At 49.0% G+C, this 19377-nt stretch overlaps 1 protein-coding gene and 1 long non-coding RNA gene across 10 annotated transcripts in view; both read left to right on the plus strand.

The window, feature by feature from the left end:
* LOC125724036 (voltage-dependent L-type calcium channel subunit beta-2-like) overlaps positions 1–19377 on the plus strand; it is a 58875-nt gene that overhangs the window by 22147 nt on the left and 17351 nt on the right. For 4 of the 9 annotated variants that reach the window (XM_049000942.1, XM_049000945.1, XM_049000946.1 and 1 more), the window contains one exon: positions 19257–19376. In XM_049000942.1, coding sequence (XP_048856899.1) covers positions 19257–19376 — 120 coding nt within the window. Of the gene's footprint in view, positions 1–13372; positions 13654–17946; positions 18240–18547; positions 18567–19256; position 19377 lie in introns of those variants that run through there. The other 5 variants (XM_049000948.1, XM_049000950.1, XM_049000943.1 and 2 more) reach the window with 4 other exon arrangements.
* On the plus strand, positions 5343–6935 carry LOC125724096 (uncharacterized). The gene is made up of 2 exons (XR_007387143.1): positions 5343–6557; positions 6666–6935. It is a non-coding gene; the product is annotated as an uncharacterized LOC125724096 (long non-coding RNA).

A 19377-nucleotide genomic window follows, 5' to 3' on the forward strand; every position in this document is an offset into this window, starting at 1 on the left:
TCCGGCTGCAGGCAGGTATCATGCCCAGAAAGTTGACTGTTTCTGGAACAGCTGCGGTCGGTCATTCTGGTTAAAAGGTCAGTTATCAAGGGAAACAACAAAGAGAGGCGAGGAAGCCATTTTTCTTAAGATTACACGCCAGCAGAGTGGTTAGAAGATGGATGGATAGATTGTGTACTTTTTTTGATCCTGGAGGAGCAGCATGTCCATCAAATCTGTCTGTGGCTGGTGGAGTGTTTGTATACATATGCATGTGTGTGTATGTGTGTGTGTGTGTGTGCTATACAGGAAGTGGTGATTACTAGCTGTGTTGTGTTGGAGCAGCGCTTACACTTATAACTAGTCATTCACTGGAAGCTCAGCCTAGCTGCGCTTATGCCTATTTGACAGCTTGACAGCTGTATATTTCTCATATGATTTTCGTCTCACTTCTACACTGCTTTAGACAAAAGCATCTGGCGAACATGTAAAATGTAAATGAAGGCAGACAGACTATTAAACAGCTGCTTATGTGAATGCTTAACGCTAATGCTGGTTAGTTGAGGGTATTGCATCTAGCAGGTTAAGTAGCATTTGGAGTAACCAGCCTCAAGAGGAGAACCTGTCGCTTGGCTCCTCTGTCACGCCGCTGACGTCTTTCCATTGGCGCCATCCACATCCGGCCTGGGTGAGTGGGGTGGAGAGAGAGGGGTAGGCTGGGCTCCTGGATGGGGTCCACGTGTACAGTCACACAGACACGCGCGCAGAGCCCACCTCGAGCTGAGCGATGGCGCCGGTCTGCTGGGCCCTAATGACCGTGGCGATGATGCCGACGGAGAGGTGTGAGGATTAGCGCTCCAGATGGCCCGGCCTGGCACCGCCGTCTGCTGTCGTGGGTCACATGCTCCGGCCCTCCCCCTGGCTAGCTCGCTGCGCACGCCCCATGGGAGGGGGGGGGGGAGGCGCGCTCAACCAGCCCTTAGACTGCTGATGGGGCTAGTGACTCCTACCGACATTTCTGAGTCTGTGATGCCACGACCAGCACCCTAATATAATCGTCTAGTGTGAATTTATATATTTTAAGGGAGGAAAAACAGTTATGAAGTGGTAAAAATGTTTATGTAAGACAAATTGCATATATGCTACAGGCTAGAGTTCGGGGTGCAGTGTCTGGGATGAATGCAGTGCCCAGTACAGGGGTACAGTTCAGGCTGCAGTGTCTGGAATGAATGCAGTGCACAGTACAGGGGTACAATTCAGGGTACAGTGCAATGTCTATGATGAGTGAAGTACACAGTACTGGGGTATGGTTCAGGGTGCAGTGCAGTGAACAAGCTCATTGGCCATGACATAAATGGGATGAACCATAGTGTCCAGACCTTCACATTTGGGTTTGTTCACTCTGTTGTCTGTTGATTGAGCTACACAGGGCTTAAATATATACCTAACAGAAAGCTGTGGGAGGGGTAAAGTGCTCAGGTGTTTTTTAAAGGCCCATCCGAATCACCTCACCAAACAAACATTCTGCAATAGCAACAGAGAATCCTCTGTGAGAATGTAGCGCCCCCTAGAGGTATGTTCAGCTACTCACAAAATTTCCCAACATTCCATGAAGTATTGAAACTGGTTCAAACATTTGGTTGATAAAGGCTTTTAGGCACCTAATTTTAAAACACTGGAAATTAAAATTAGTGAAGTATGATTGCGAAAGGCTATTGAATGAGTTATATCTATGACTATCTGCCTTAGCATAAAATTAATCTAATATTGTTAACACTTGTATATTGATATTACCTGTTTATAAGAATGTGCGTGTGTGTGTACGTGTGTGACTGTGTATGTCAGTGGGTTTGCATAGATGGCTTTGCACCAAAATGTCCCCAAAGTGCAATAAAACCTGAAACTTCCTTACTTTTGGGGACCTTTTTCAGGTCCCTATTTGTATAACCTCAATTTTTATAAAAAAAATCTGTGAATGCGATCAAAAAAGTGAAAATGCCAAAAGTCTTGTGTTTTGCATGGTTACTTATGGTCAAGCTTAGGGCTGGGTAGGGACAAAGCTAGCATAGTTGGGATTAGGGTTTTTCCCATAGAAATGAATGGACAGTCCCCACAAAGATATGGATACAAATGTGTGTGTGCGTGTGTGTATGTGTGTGTGTGTGTATGTGTGTGTGTGTATGTGTCTGTGTGTGTGTATGTGTGTATGTGTATGTGTGTGTGTGTGTGTATGTGTGTATGTGTGTGTGTGTGTATGTGTGTGTGTGTATGTGTCTGTGTGTGTGTATGTGTGTATGTGTATGTGTCTGTGTGTGTGTATGTGTGTATGTGTATGTGTGTGTGTGTGTGTGTGTGTGTGTGTATGTGTGTATGTGTGTGTGTGTATGTGTGTATGTGTCTGTGTGTGTGTATGTGTGTATGTGTATGTGTGTGTGTGTATGTGTGTATGTGTGTGTGTGTATGTGTGTATGTGTCTGTGTGTGTGTATGTGTGTATGTGTATGTGTGTGTGTGTGTGTGTGTGTGTGTGTGTGTGTGTGTGTATGTGTGTATGTGTGTGTGTGTGTCCCACGTCGGGTGTGAACCACAATTTCATAGCAGGTTACTGGGTTTTGAGTTTGTTGCATGTTGCTCACAGGTCCTCTTGTTTCTGGAATTTTCTTCACTGTTCACTGTTGCTTGGGCGGGGAAGTGTTTTGTTTTGACCTTCCTGTCTTCGTTTAAACAGCTTAAATCTCTTTATCAAGGCAAAATAATCGCAAGCAGAGAGGGCACAGATGGGCAGCGGGCAAACACAGACAGTCACGCACACACAGACACTCACACAGACACTCACACAGACAGTCACGCACACACAGACACTCACGCACACACAGACACTCACACACACACAGACACTCACACACAGACACTCACACACACAAAGACACTCACACACAGACACTCACACACAGACACTCACACACACACAGACACTCACACACAGACACTCACACACAGACACTCACACACAGACACTCACACACAGACACTCACACACACACAGACACTCACACACAGACACTCACGCACGCACAGACACTCACACACAGACACTCACGCACACACAGACACTCACGCGCACACAGACACTCATGCACAGACACTCACGCACACACAGACACTCACGCACACACAGACACTCACACACACACAGACACGCACACAGACACTCACGCACGCACACACAGACACTCACGCACATGCACACAGACACTCACGCACACACAGACAGTCACGCAGAGACAGTCACGCACACACAGACACTCACGCACACACAGACACTCACGCACAGACACTCACGCACACACAGACACTCACGCAGACACTCACGCACACACAGACACTCACGCACAGACTCTCACGCACACACAGACTCTCACGCACACACAGACACTCACGCAGACACTCACGCACACACAGACACTCACGCACAGACTCTCACGCACACACAGACTCTCACGCACACACAGACACTCACACACAGACACTAACGCACACACAGACACTCACGCACACACAGACACTCACACAGACACGCACACAGACACTCACGCACATGCACACAGACACTCACGCACACACAGACAGTCACGCAGAGACAGTCACGCACGCACAGACACTCACGCACACACAGTCACGCACGCACACACAGACACTCACGCACACACAGACACTCACGCACGCACAGTCACGCACACAGACACGCATGCACATGCACACAGACACTCACGCACACACAGATACTCACGCACACACACACAGACACTCACGCACACACAGACACTCACGCACACACACACAGACACTCACGCACACACAGTCACGCACGCACACACACACAGACACTCACGCACACACAGTCACGCACGCACACACAGACACTCACGCACACACAGTCACGCACGCACACACAGACACTCACGCACGCACAGACACAGAGATACTCACGCACACACACAGACACTCACGCACACACAGACACTCACGCACACACAGACAGTCATGCACACGCACACCGACACTCACCAGCACACAGACACTCACGCACACAGACACTCACGCACACACAGACATTCACGCACACACACACTCACGCACACACAGACACTCACGCACACACAGACACAGATACTCACGCACACACACACTCACGCACACACAGTCACGCACGCACACACAGACACTCATGCACACACAGTCACGCACGCACACACAGACACTCACGCACACACAGACACTCACGCACAGACAGTCACTCACGCTCAGACAGTCACGCACGCACAGACACAGATACTCACGCACACACACAGAGACACTCACGCACACACACACAGACACTCACGCACACACTCACGCACACACAGACACTCACGCACACACAGACACTCACGCACACACAGACACAGACACTCACGCACACACACACAGACACTCACGCACACACAGTCACGCACGCACACACAGACACTCACGCACACACAGTCACGCACGCACACACAGACACTCACGCACGCACAGACACAGAGATACTCACGCACACACACAGACACTCACGCACACACAGACACTCACGCACACACAGACAGTCATGCACACGCACACCGACACTCACCAGCACACAGACACTCACACACAGACACTCACGCACACAGACACTCACGCACACAGACACTCACGCACACACAGACATTCACGCACACACACACTCACGCACACACACACTCACGCACACACAGACACTCACGCACACACAGACACTCACGCACACAGACACTCATGCGCACAGACAGTCACGCACGCACAGACACTCACGCACGCACAGACACTCACGCACAGACAGTCACGCACGCACAGACACTCACGCACGCACAGACAGTCACGCACAGACAGTCACGCACACACAGACACTCACGCACACACAGTCACGCACGCACACACAGACACTCACACACACACAGACACTCACGCACGCACAGACACTCACGCGCGCACAGACACTAACACACAGACACTCACACAGACACGCACACAGACATTCACGCACACACAGACACAGATACTCACGCACACACAAACACAGACACTCACGCACACACAGACACTCACGCACACACAGACACACGCACACACAGACACACTCACACACACACAGATACTCACGCACACGCACACATACACTCACGCACACACAGACACTCTCACAGACACGCACACAGACACTCACGCAAACGCACACTGACACACACACACACAGACACTCACGCACACACAGACACTCACGCACACACAGTCACGCACACACAGACACAGATACTCACGCACACACACACAGACACTCACGCACACACAGACACACGCACACACAGACACACTCACACACACACAGATACTCACGCACACGCACACAGACACTCACGCACACATAGACACTCACACACAGACACGCACACACAGACACTCACACACAGACACTCACGCAAATGCACACACACGCACACACAGACACTCACGCACACACACACACACACGCACACACAAACACAGACACTCATGCACACACAGACACTCACGCACACAGACACTCACACGCACGCAGACACTCATGCACACAGACTCTCACACACACACAGACACTCATGCACACACAGACACAGACACTCACGCACACAGACTCACCCACAGCTCCTAACACAGGCCTAAGCTGGTTACACAGTGAAAAACAGATCAAAACAACACAAGTCTTGCCGAAACTCTGGTGGGCAGGGGTGCCCCCCCCCCCAACCAGATCAGTCAGAATATGTTCCAAATTATTCAGGGCCGCAGTCACTCAGGGGCCCTTGAAATTGTCGTAACATTCTCACTCTTTGTGGTTACTCTTATAGTGGGAAAAATTACTTTCTAATAAGCATTGCACTCGGTAGACTTCTGTCATTTGTAATTGCAATTGCGGCATTCATTACCGATAAGGTGGTGCTGTATCGTAATCGGCACAGTGCCGATTACCAATACTGCCAAAGAGAAAGAAGTGTGCTGGATTTTTCCTTAAAACAGAGTGTCTGTCCCCCCCCCCCACAAATTTTGTGGCTCTTCAAACAGGTGAGTATAGAATAAAATATACTTTGAATCCAAGCATGTCCAGTTTCTTAAAAATGTTTCTTAAATTAACATTACATCTCATTGGCGTGTTGTTTTCAGCTGCGCAGATACGGCTCATAGAATCCGCAATTAATTTGCTAAGCGATTTCGCTAGAAGGCGATTGGTGAGACGTTGGGGACTTCATCTGATAGACAGTTAAAAAGTAATAATTCATGTTACTGATGAGATGCGATGAATTTGTGCAGGAGGCGAGGAGGCAGTTAAACGTGTTTTTATTTATTCGCACGGTGGGCGAAATTAAAAAGAAGTGGTCCGACATTAAAGTCGACGTGACAAAACGAGTGGCCGCTGACCATAAGAGTCTTAACAGCACAGGCGGAGGGAGTGGAATCCCCGGTCTCTCACTTTATCGGGTGAGGAGGACGCCGATGTCAGCTCGGGTAAGTTTTTCTCATAGCATACTTGTTTGAATTACTTGCATGTTTATGAATAACAAGTAGGGCGCAGATGCGGTGTTACTTTTGTTTATTGTTTGTTTATTCTTACAGACAATAGTACAAGATGTGCCCCCAGTGCCAAGGACGACGCAGGCGGCGATGGTGCTGCTGTGCCGAGCACATCTTTGGGCGCTGGCTGCACACAATCCCCTGCCTCGGAAACCGGGGAGCGACCGTCCGGCCGTGTGCTGACTGAAGCTGTGCTGCAGTCACAAAATGCAATAGCACATGCTGTAAGAGATGTTGCCAATGAATTAAAACATCTAAATGATACGCTGTGTGATATTAACAACACATTAAAAGAATTAGTTAAAAAATAAATGCGGTGTTTTGTTACCTGCTTTACATTCTTGCTATTACATCAATGAGACGCATGTTCGAATCGTACATAATCTACATTAATAGAGTGAAAGTGCTTTCTATTTACATAAGCAAGTTCGTTCTCTGAAGGTTCTTTTATAGCAATGTGAGTGCAGTCGATGGCTCCGATTACATTGGGAAAACCGGACATCGCTGCAAATTATGCTTTAATGTTTGTCTGTTCAACCACAGTGTAAGAAAATTTTATATATCTGGGTGACAAGCGGATTATGCCGTCCCATACAGCAGGCATGGCGCGACTTGGCGTTGACTAAATCACCTGACTGTGATCCCTGAATACGCGCTCTCTTCCAATTCTTCCATAAGCGACGCCTTCCAATAACGCAAGAGCTGCCATGGCAGTTGTAATAGTTCGGTCATTTTCTGCACCATTTTATTGTTACAAATTGAATGAAAATCAGGTGCCATACATTTGCAAACAACATACAATTAATGTCGGTGTATTGCATAAAGTCAGCGTCATGATTGTGAGTTAAAAAAGGGTAACCACAGTAGCAATGATTTACCACTGAGAGCCGTCCGTGTACAAAACCGAGTAGAAACGTGCGTACGCCATGTGTGGAGCTGCCGTGAGAATGTGCGTAGCGGTGCGCTAAGTTTCGTTTTTATACATCTCGACGTGAGTGTGGAAACGGACGTACGCAACATTTTCGTACGTACGCACCGTTTATACATGAGGCCCCTGCTGAGCACCATTGCCGTCGATCCGTTGGGGTTCGTGAAACAGCTGCCCCGGGGGGAGAACGGACTGTTCCGTGTTGGCCTCGGTGTGGGGGTATAACACGGCTCCCTTAGGTTTATGTAAAGTGCCTGTAGGGTGTAATTTTACCAGGAACATTTAGACATTATTATTAAAGTGTTCGGCTGTCCAAACATCGTGTCTTTGAGATCATGGTTTGTTTTTTCCCCCTGGGCCTTTGCCCAGTTTGGGCTCGGGTGGACCCTGTCGGTGGGATGATGATGGAGAGTGTCCGCTCCCAGTGGCCAATCCATACACCCAGCGATCGGGAATGAAAATTAACAGATGTGCTCTCTGTGTCTCACCCCTTGTTCAATGAAGCCAGAGGGTGACGCGGTTTGGTTAACGAAGGTAACCCTGTCTGCTTCCATTGTGGCGTGTGTGTTTAGGCGCGTTTACAGAACTGTACTTCTGCATTTGGGAGAAATCACCCCTTTGGGGGAAGGGGTGTTGGTCATGAAGAGACCTTACTGTGATCAGCTATCCATCCATCCTGTGGTTTCCCCGCATGATAGTGCTCTGTGAAGTGTTTTGGTCATAAAGATAGGTAGTGAGCGTGAGTATAATAGTTTTTTTTTTGTTTTGGAAATGGAGTTTATTTCTTGTATAAATTATCTTGTTTTCATGTATAAAGGTGATGGATGAAATTTCACAAATGGGGGAGTGTGAGAGATTCGCCTGTGCTTGTGTGTCCTGTGTGGTGACCCGATGGAGGGGAATACATCAGTAAACGTTGGAGTAGTTTTAGAGTATTGGCACGTTCCCCACAATGCCCCAATTCTGAGCCATTGTGTAGGATGTAATTATAGTGGGATAATTACAGTCCTATCAAAAGCAAGCGAAGTCCCACAGAGGGAACTCCCTGCATCCCGAGAGCGGATGATTCTGATTCCCCGCAATGTTTACCTGTGGCTTTGTATTCACTGTCTAGCATTATTGTCACTGCACAGGAAAGAATACAAGTAAATCTTTCTAACGCTGGTTTTTAATTGTTGTGTTGAGTATGCATAGCCCCTGGGTGGCCAATCTTATCCAGAAAGTGCCAGTGTGTGTGTGTGGTTTTTGCTGCAACTCCCTATTTAGATTACTACTTAGAGGACTGATTGGCTGAAGAGCCCTCATACCTGGTTTTGAACAGCTAACCTAAAGGTTATTCCAAAATCTGCATACACACTGGCCCTTTGCAGGTAAGATTGCAACTCCTGCTGTTACTTTTCACTGTTCCTATATGGCTAGGGATGGCAAGTTTCGGTCTCCAAGTTACATTACACTGTCTCCAAGTACTGGGCAGGTGTTTCCATTACTTGGTTTTTCACTCTGCACAGTGGACTACTGCCGTTTGACCTGTTGCGATTGTGAAGGTGTGTTAACTTGACGCTGTGCCCTTACGTCATTTAATTCATCATTGTTTTCACCAAACTGATGTTATTATATTAGGCAGGATGGTGTAATGAGATGCAGCATCAATTAATGAATGGGTTTTCCCAGCACACTTTGGAAGGGGCAAGCTGTTGTACCCTTGAACAAGGTTCGAGGGAATGGATGAATTAAATGGTTCCTAAGTTGCCTTTGGTAAAAGCAATGATGAAATTCTGATTTATTGCGACTAATGAGCTTTTAGTGGTGTTTCTAAGCTCTTCAGTCTGAAAGGTTAACCATGTTTTCCACATCAGTGGGAGATAATTTCCTTCCCGATGGAATGCTGGCCGTCTTTAAGAAAGCCATCCCACCTGTCTCTGATTTCCCTGAGGTAAGTCTGAGCCACGGGAAGGCTGTGGAATTTCAAGGGATGGATGCCCATCTCACTGAGACGCCTCTGGCTTTGAGTTAATTTGCAGGTGGTGGTGCTGGTTGTTATTTTCCTAATGGTGGTGCTGGTTATTCATTTGCAGGTGGGGGTGCTAACTGTTTGTGGGTGGAGGTGCTTGCTATTTATCTGGTGGTAACAGCATTGGTTGCTCTTTTGTAGGTGTGCATTCTGGCTTCATTTTTGGGTGGAGGTGCTTGTTATACATTAGCTGTGGCGCTGGTTATTCATTTGCAGTTGGAGGTACTGGTTATTCATTTGCAGGTGGAGGTACTGGTTATTCATTTGCAGTTGGAGGTACTGGTTATTCATTTGCAAGTGGAAGTGCTGATTATTCATTTGCTGGTGGCAGTGTTAGCTCACTTGTGGTTATTTGTTTCCGGGTGGTGGCACCGGTTGTTTGTTTGCGGGTGGGGGTGTTAGTTGTTTTTTTTTTTGCCGGTGGAGGTACTGGTTATTTGTTTGCAGGTGGTGGCACTGGTTGTTTGCAGGTGGAGGTGTTGGTTATTTTTTGCGGGTGGAGGTGCTGGTGTTGTTTGCGGGTGGTAGCAATTATTGTTTGTTTACAGGTGGCGGTAACATCTCCACCTGCAAATGAATTAACCATTCATTTGGCATTGATGGGGAAAAGTACATCATGCTTCCTAAGTCATTTATAAAAGCTAGTATTTGGAGTATAAGTTTGGGTGTTGGTTTACACTGAGCAGCCAGGTAATTAGGTATGCCTTCTTGTCAAGGCAAATGGCCTGATTCCCCAAACAGACAGTCATGTGGCTGAATACATACAACACATAGACAGGGTCAGGAGGTTCAGTTACTGTACTAGAATGATTAAGATCCTGATCTCAGCGATTTTGAATGTTGTGTGATTGTTGGTGCCAGACGTGACGGTTTTACTCAATCGAATGCTGTCTGATGCACTAGGAAATCGCCAGCAATCTGGTCACCATGATTGTTTACGTTAATCTCAAGTAATCAAACCTCTTTTCGGTCTTGAGAAGTTCTACCTGATGATGGTGCTCTCAGCCAATGTTTCAGAAGTATCCCACAGCCCTTGCAGGCCCTGCTCTGGAAGAGTTGAGTCGGACTTTATTTGGGCCAAATATCCATTGCACACAAAACGCACTCTTAAGGCTAAGGACATCCTCCTTGGGCTTGGAGCAGAGCAAACCGAAGACCGTATGCCCTGGGATGACAACCGAAGGTCGCCGTGCCACCCGGATGGCTGAACTCCTCTCTATTACCAGTCAATATTGTTCTGTGTCCTCTGTTTGCCATTTCCCATGTTTGTGTCTGGGGTGAGGGGGCTGGTGTGTGGTGGGTGGGTTAGCACTCTGTGCCTTTTACCAGAAGGTCACCAGTTCAAATCCCAGTGTCAGTAGATTGATGTCATTCATTGGCCCCCTGAGAAAAACCCTTAACCCCCATTTGCTCCAGGGACTGGCTGATCCTGGTCTCTCAGTTGTTCTCAGTACTTTAGATAAAAGTGTCTGCTAAAAAATAAATGTAAGTGTCACAAATATAGCAGCTTAGGCTATGAGCTTCGACCTCATTCTAGGACAGAGGAGAACAGGGCCACCTTGCTATCACTGGGTTTGGAGAACTTGATTCCTCAGTGGTGGACCTTAAACATCTCCAAAGACCCGCTGAAACAAACTTCTGTGATACCTTCTAATAAGGACACTTATCTTCTGGGTGTCCCTCTGGCAAATGAATCTCAGAACCATGATGATCCCCATGTCTGTTCTGAACAGCTGCAAAACAGGCTACTAGACCCTGTCTTCACTCCATGAACCAAATTTCAGTAAGAATTAGCACTCAGTTCCTCTGTCTGGCACCATTTGCTGACGTCCCGTGTGACCGGACTCGAACACTGCAGTCTGGCTTGCGTAAAGCAGTTCTTCAGGAACCTTTCATGCCGCCCGTGAATTTCAGAGGCAGAGGTGTTGCGCCCAGTGGCAGATGTGAAGGTGATCGGGCAGGTTGGCATCAGAACTGGGGCTCTTTCCTTCTCTCTGTACAAGTTGTTCCTTGGCTGGACTCTTCACTCCCGGGACTCCGGGTGTGGATGAATCGAAATCTCCGCTGCGCCCGTGAATTTTTACACGTAAATTGTTGTGAACGACTTCGTGGGATTCAAAAAGCAGAAAATAACCAAGACCTGGCTGACTTTCTTGCTTGAGGTGAGCTGAAAAATGAGGCGTTATGTTAGTTTGTGCGTCAGACTTGGAGTTTAAAAGGGACATCCTGATTGGTTGGTTTATTTATATTAAATGACATCATGTAGTAGCTTAGCATATGATTTTAACCAGTGTGACTCACAAAGCTTTGGTTCCCTAGTCTACTTCAGTTGCTTCTGAAGAGCCTTTGGCTAATTCACAGGTCTAGAACCAGCAACCTTCTGGGTCAACTGTCCTGGGGTTCAACTTCTAGTTTTCCATTCTTTCTCCATCTTTGGTGTTTCAGACCAGAAAGACAAAAAAATTCTCAAAATTAGGAAGAGATCCTCTCTTTTGGATTTACAGAAGGGAATTGTCGATCATCTGTCAGACACACAGAAGTAATTTAATTCTGTGTATTTAATATGAGAGGATTTTTAGTACTGTTTTTATCAGACGCTTTTGTCCAAAGCAATATACATTTGAAATAGCAAAACCAACCAGTCCCTAGAGCAATTAGGATTAGCCAGTCTGCCTTAAGGGTCCAGCAGGGATTTGAACCAAAAACCTTCAATCCATTGCTCAGGGGCACACACTGCCCCTGGTACATTATAAGAAAATTGGGGATTAAAGGCCTTGCTCAAGGGTCCAAAAGTGAAATGACTTTACTGACCGTGGTATTTGAGCCAACGACCTTACAATCACAGGCACAGCATCCAAACCCTCTGAGCTACCCTGTGCACCCGTGTGTGTTCCGTTCCCCTCTCTGCGGTAAATATGGGTAAAGTACGCTGTGATTACATCCTCCTGGAGGAGGATGAAGCAACATCAGCGAGGATCCCGTGGTTCCTCTGGGTGCCTCTTGGTTGTTAGTGGTTTTAACACATGACTGACTGGTGAACAGACCTTTTATCCGGGTTTAAGAGCGAATTGCCCCCTCCCTCCCCCCGCGAATCGACAGTCTCTAATTATAATGTGACAGCGTGCCTTTTGAAGTGCGCCACCCTCGTCGTGGCCCCGTGGGGGGCATCGTAGGTCCCTGTCCTGGCAAGGTAGGTGAACGTGCTTGGGAAACAGAGCTCTCTCCTTGGGACTAGTCTGTAATATCGCCCCCTGCCGGCAGGCAGGAGTATGGCAGTGAAAGTTGTTCCGCCTCTTTCACAGTGCTGATAAGTTTAGATTTTTTTTTAAAGCATGTAGGTTTGCTGGAAAAGCTGTTAATGGAGACGAACGAGGGGTGTACTAATATATCTTATGGAGGATGTGGCTTTGATGTACATCCCAAAGCAGGATGCAAGTGCCGCAAAACATGGGCAATTTCCACACTTCCTGTAATTTACGATTTTTTCTTGTTACCCAAAAAGGCTTTTCTTCAGGCAACATGTGGATGTGCCCCCCACCCCTTCCATGCCTGGGGTAACCCCATCAGGGCTTAGGCGTGGGCACATAAACATCCCCTCCCACCCCTGGACACACAGATGAGTACTCGGGCCGCAGACACACACACACACGCAGACTTTATAAACAGCTGCAGCTGTTTCTGCGGAATTCTGGAATTTTCTGGCCTGCCCCTTCGGTTGGGGCTCGTACATCCGAACTCGCTGTGTGTGGGGGTTGTACGGAGCGGGGGTTGGGTCCGGTGGGGGGGGGGGGGGTACTCACGAATCAGAGTGACTCCAAGAGGAACTGCTTCCCAAGTGTGGGAATTAGACACCCGACTCCAGCGGCAGAGCCGGACGGAGCACACGGGGGGAGAGGATCTGGACCGTCCTTCGCCTGAAAGGCGGACGGGCTTCCCCGCCTTTTGCCGGAACTTTCCGTGGAGGAGAAAAATAGCCCCCGAACGTCTTCCCCCCCCCCCCTCCTTCCACTTCCCAGCGATGGCTGGAGTTTGAGGAGTCGTTCTCCAGCGGCGTAGGAATGTACCTCTCCGGGAGCGAAGAGTCGGATGTGGTGAGTTTCACACGCAGGCACCAAGACACACGTACGCACACACGTGTATGCAGCTAGGTATGTGGGGTTGGGGGAAGCCAGTAAACACGAAGGCATTTTGGCACTACTGGAGTTCCCTCCTCCCTCGGGCACTGAAACTGTGGAAAGTTTTCCGGAAACTTCTGAGCCGCCTAAAGATTTTGGATGAGGTGTAGATGTGGCTGTAATTCCCACCACGAGCCACGCAAGGGCAGAGTTTTGGCCATGCCGGTCTTTAAATCAGCAGTAGCCCCCCCTTCCCATGACAATTAGTTGGATAGCTTGAAACAAAGGTAGCGCACGTTTGTGAGGCATCGGGGCGGGGGTGGGTGGGGGGGTAGGCGTTTAGGTCACAGCCCCTCTCTGCACGTAAAGATGTTCAGCGCTTCTTTTGTCTGTGCTTTGCATATCCTTTTAAGGCCTGGCCGCCTGCGGGGGATGTGTTTTTACCGCGTAAGTTAGAGACCGGGCTGGGGGGGGCGAGAAAATGCAAGGAACTTTAGGAAAACAAATATGCTGTAAGCATATCATTGGCCATCTCCCTCTGCACAGCCTGGTCAGTGTGAGCTGTGGGGGGGGGGGGCTCATAGACAGTCTTGTGGGATGGGGGGGCACCCAGGCCTGTGAGATGGTTCGGGGTGTTTTAGGGTTAGCGCTGTCTCGGCTCTTCATTCCACCCCGTGTCATTTCTCCCGGGGGGGTCGGGGACGGAGAGTGTGTGTGTGTGGGGGGGGGAGGGTTATTTGGGGGGAAGGAGGAAGGAGGAAGGAGGCGAGTCTTTAAGACGATGTCTGGGTTTTCAGTTTGGGACGGGGGTGCAAGGGAAGGACAGGGGAGGCACTTGTCATAAAGCTTCAGCACCTGACAGTCAGACAGAGGTGAATTTGGGTTATATGTGTCTTTGCATGGCTTTTGTAAGGGTTAGGACATCGAAAATGATTCTTCTTCTATTTGAATATTTATAGAGTTTTCCCTTCAAAGGCTCAGCTCATCCTGCAGGGCCCACGCTCTGCCAGCTAAAGCCCCCCTGCCCACCCCCCCCCAGCCCTATCCCTAACCCCCCCAGCAGGCTATCATGGGACTGATGGCAGCATGGCGGTGTTCCCTTTGCTGTGGGGTTTGAAGTCTGTTGGCATTGAGAAGGCCAGAACTGCAGCTCGTCCGCTAACTCCATCCTGGGGTGATAATGCTAATGGTGCCGGTCCTCAGTTTCCCACTGGAAGGGATTTCTAAGCTCCCTGTACCTCCCCTATATAACATCTAGGCTCTTCATGTTTGGTGTGTCACAAGTCAAGGCCTTAGTACCTGCTGGGACTGCCCCCTGGATTAGGGGTACTTCGACTGCCCATCACCCATGGTGCATCCTACAGACAGGGTGGGTGGCCTTTTAAGGGGGGCTTTGGACTTTGTCGATTCGATATGCCTGTTAAGATTACAGTGTAGATCAGTGATGGCGGTGGCTTTGAATATCTCCCGTGAGAAGGGTGCCGTACGGGTCTCTCACCCCTGTTGAGAGAGCCAGAGCCGCACGCTCGGGTCCGTCCTGCCACCGTGTGGCTTTTTTCAGCAATTACGTGGGCGAGGGTGCGAGAAACGGAGGGGGGGGAGATAGCGATGAGAAATCAGACACCGTGACCATGACAACCGGCTTTTGGAGCTCAGCACCCCTCCCAGAACCATGATGATTGCGGGTCTGGGTCAGGACTTGCCCCCAGACGGGCTGTGGCGAGAGTGTCCAAATGATCCAGCTTCCTTTAAAAGAGTCTGTTTTACCCATAGCGGATCGTATTTTGACCATTTGGATTAAAATTGTGTGCTTAGTACTGCCTTGACATGGTTTTTGCAAAAGTCTGGGATTCCTGCTTGGACGCTTTTTTTTGGGTGATGGATGACGCTGTGCTTGGGAATCCCACACAGATATGATTATGTGTGCATGTCCTCAAAGAGATTAGATGACAGAAGTCTGGTTTCTTCCAAAAGAGAAAATATCTGGCTGGATCTCTCTGCTTAAGTGCGTGTGTGTGTGAACTGGGTCTTTTTCTCCAGAAGTGAAGTGTGTGAAATATTGTGCCAACTAGATTCTCTGAGAATCAAGGTCGGATTTTGATTTGTGCCCTCTTTCTTAAATGGATAAATCTCTTAGGTGATTCGCAGTGTGGGCGGCACCTGGACATTATTATTAGATTGTATGTGATCTCACTGTGCTCCCATTCTAACCACTTCCCTAGCTGATTTGCATTGACTGGTGGGCGTGGTCACCGTGAGCAGTAGTTAAGGTGTTGGGCGTGCGGAGGTAGATCGCCCCAACGTGATGAATGCAGATGGGTGCGAAAACTCAACCGTAACCACTGTGGAAGGTCATGCGTGATCAAGGGCTGAAATGAAATGGTGCTTTATTTGCAGTTTGCACAAGTACATGCAGGTCAACATCAGAATGCTCATCTTCTCTCCCTTGAGACAGATGCACACATGCACAGTTAAAGTGAAACTTGGGGTCGGAACGCAGGGTGAGGCCATTTATCCTGCACCCCTGAAGCATTTGAGAGTCCCAGCGCCCAGCAGATATCTAAGTATTCTGCTAAGGATAGGATTCAAAGCGGCAACCATCCAATCATATATGAGTCGACCCTCTACAGTTTTAGAGTCACCAGGGGCTGTGGTTCAGAATCCCTGTCAGAATGTCCTGTCGGCCACAGGGGCCGAGGAGTAGGCGGCATCGAGACTGTAAAAGGAGACCATAAAATTGGGACGGTTTCACAGATCGGACCGAGTCGTGCCGTCGATCTCTAATAATACGGCAGACTAATTAAGGTGGCCTCGTTCGATGCGTGGCTGGGGCGCCCCCAGTGCGACAGCTAAATTGGTCCTCGTCGATGACCCGGGGGAGAAGAAGTGGAACGGGCACGGATTCCTCCACCTTGGGTGTTTCGGATCAGTCTGGATGCCATTCGGATTCTGTGGCGGGACCGGAACGTGTTGTCTCCCATGGTACGGTGTGGAAACACAATCAGGCTTCATCCTCAGCTCTGTGATTTTTTATTTTTTATTCTTTTCCTTCCCCAAAATATACTCCTCAGTGTCCTTGCTTATCTTGAGGTTCCTCAGAGTACATCTGGGTTTCCCCTTGAATGTTGACCACCAGGATTTCCTGTGACCAGTGCCATACTCTCAGACCCCCAACACACGTTGAGACCCTTGAGCTTTCTCAGAGCGTGTCCGGGTTTCCCCTCAAACATTTACCACTTGGCTTCCCTTGGTTCATGTGACTGGTGCCACGCCCTCCTACTTCCAACTAATTCTGGGTAACCACCGACATGGACCAGAGCTCAGCTGATGCACTGGCTTTAATTGGGGCGACATCAGGGGTCTATTCAGGAAATTAGGGTGTTTGAAGAAGTTGACCCAGGGACTGGAGAATCTCTTGTGAATCGATGATATTAACCTCATGCTCTCTGAGCACAGATTGTCGTGAATGAAATGGATGCTTCTCCAGAGTTGGAATCGCCTCAACTAGAGAGACACGGCAAGGGGGGTGAGGGTCGCTGCATTGGGACTGAAAGGTGGTCCCAGGCGGGACCTCAGGATCCTCGGCTATTCTCAGCTGTTCCGTTGTTTTCCTTCTTGGCTTGAGAGAAGGGTTCTGACATAGATTTGGCTGAGACTGTGACGTTATTGTGGATATTTAGGAGAAAAAAAAGAACAAAGGAGGAATGAATTCAGCAGGCATGCTCAGTGCTGCCCCCCAAGGGAGGAAGGCGGCTTTGAAATTTGGACCGGCACTGCACTGTCGGAGGGAAGGGGGACTTGCTCGTGCGTGTATGTGTGTGTATATAGATGAACCGCCTATCTGAGACTGACAGAGAGACACAAGAACAGATATGGAAGGAAAATGGAGAAAGCAGGAGAGAAAGAACGAGGAAGAGGGTGCAAATGTGGAGATACGTTTGGTGGTGAGCGATGGGAAGAGAGCAATAGGTAAAAGCAGGAGACGGAAGAAAACAGGAAGTTGAAGAAGAGAGTGGAATAAAACAGGGGGTGATAGGAAGGAGAGATAGAGAGATGGACAGGAAGAACAGAACAGGTAGAAAGAGAGCAGCAAATGGGAGGGAGCAGGAAGTAGAGGTGGGAAAAGGAGAGAAAGGCGAGAGAGGGGGAGAGAGAGAGATAGAGAGAGGAGTGGAGCAGGAGAGGGAAGAGCAGAGCATTTTTGTACCTGAGCAGTCCAGGCAGCAGTGCGAATCGAGAGCCCCCCCCCCCCCTTTCCCGTCACACACGCACACCCGCCCCCCCTGCGGCGAGAGCATGGCAGTGTGTCGGTGAGGCATGAGCGGTTGGACGGCCAGCCAGCCCAGACGGGGCGGCGGCAGTAGCGGTTCCACGCGACTGTGGAGTGCGGTGTCGCCGCGGCAACAGCATCAGCATCTGCAGCATCAGCATTGGCGACAAGTGACGAGGCAGATAGCGACGCGGCTCAGGGCGCTGAGCGCCGGGGCTGGCCGATGAAGGCGGCTTGGATACGGCTGCTGAAGAGAGCCAAAGGGGGCCACGTGAAGAGCTCGGACGTCTATGTAAGCGCCCGACCGGTTAGCGAGCGCGTCTGTTTAGCGTGTTAGCCTTTTGAAGGGAGGGTATTTTTAGCTCATTAATGTCATATTCCTTCTGGCTGGGGGCAGGCCCCCTCCTGCCTTAATTACCCTGATTAACGGGTAATGAAGGAATTTCAGGCGGCTGGGAACGGGGTTGGGGGGGTTGGACTGCATTTTATTCCGATCAGGGGAACAGCGGGCACGCCAGGCAGTGACGCGGACAACCTGGTTATTTTTAACATGCCGGCGGCTTGAGTGGGGCGACCCGTTGCCATGGAAAAGCATGCCGATTTACGCATCTAGAAGCAGGTGAATGTGTGCACATCCCAGTTCAATGCAAAACCCCCTGTGTGTGATGTTATGTCCGCATGTGTGTGTTAACTGTCTGTGTGTGTCTGAATACAACCAAGCATGTGTCAGGGCCAGACGGTAGAGCTCTTATACCTGTTGTGTTGGCAATAGTCCAGATCAGGAGCTCTTCTAGAGTGAGGGGGGGGGTTGTGGATGTATGCCGAACTCTTGATTAACGCCTTCGATGCTCGGTCCCTTTCCTATTCTTTGAAGCTTCCAGATTGACATGAAAAGCGATAATTTGATGCACGGTGGTCTGTCTGTTCCGCTAGGGAATTGTCAGAATGTTCCCTGATGACGAATTCTGAATTTTAATTTTCTTTACAAAGATTTCCAGTTCCTCTCATCCTTTCTCAACCAGTTTATAAACATTGCATTCCCATAAAACAACAGTAAAATTGTCTTTGTGCTGTCATCGAGGCCGTGGCTGTTTCTCCTTAAAATGGCCAACAGGGGGCATGGTGGTTAAGGTCCTATTCTGCAATATTCTTGAAGGGACCCAGTTCTTGTCCTTCAACCAAGGAACTGAAATAATTGTGTAAATGATCTTTTCTTCCCCATAATACCAAGCAGCTATATAGTGACATGTGTGGAAGTACTGATCTGTTAATGATGTGTGTGTGTGTGTGTGTTTGTTTTCTCCCCTAGGGTTCGGCGGACTCCTACACCAGCCGTCCATCAGACTCTGATGTTTCTTTGGAGGAGGATAAGGAGGCATTACGCAGAGAGGCAGAGAGGCAGGCCCAGGCACAGCTGGAGAAAGCCAAGG

Source organism: Brienomyrus brachyistius, unplaced genomic scaffold, assembly GCF_023856365.1.
Source record: "Brienomyrus brachyistius isolate T26 unplaced genomic scaffold, BBRACH_0.4 scaffold54, whole genome shotgun sequence".
Lineage (NCBI taxonomy): Eukaryota > Metazoa > Chordata > Actinopteri > Osteoglossiformes > Mormyridae > Brienomyrus > Brienomyrus brachyistius.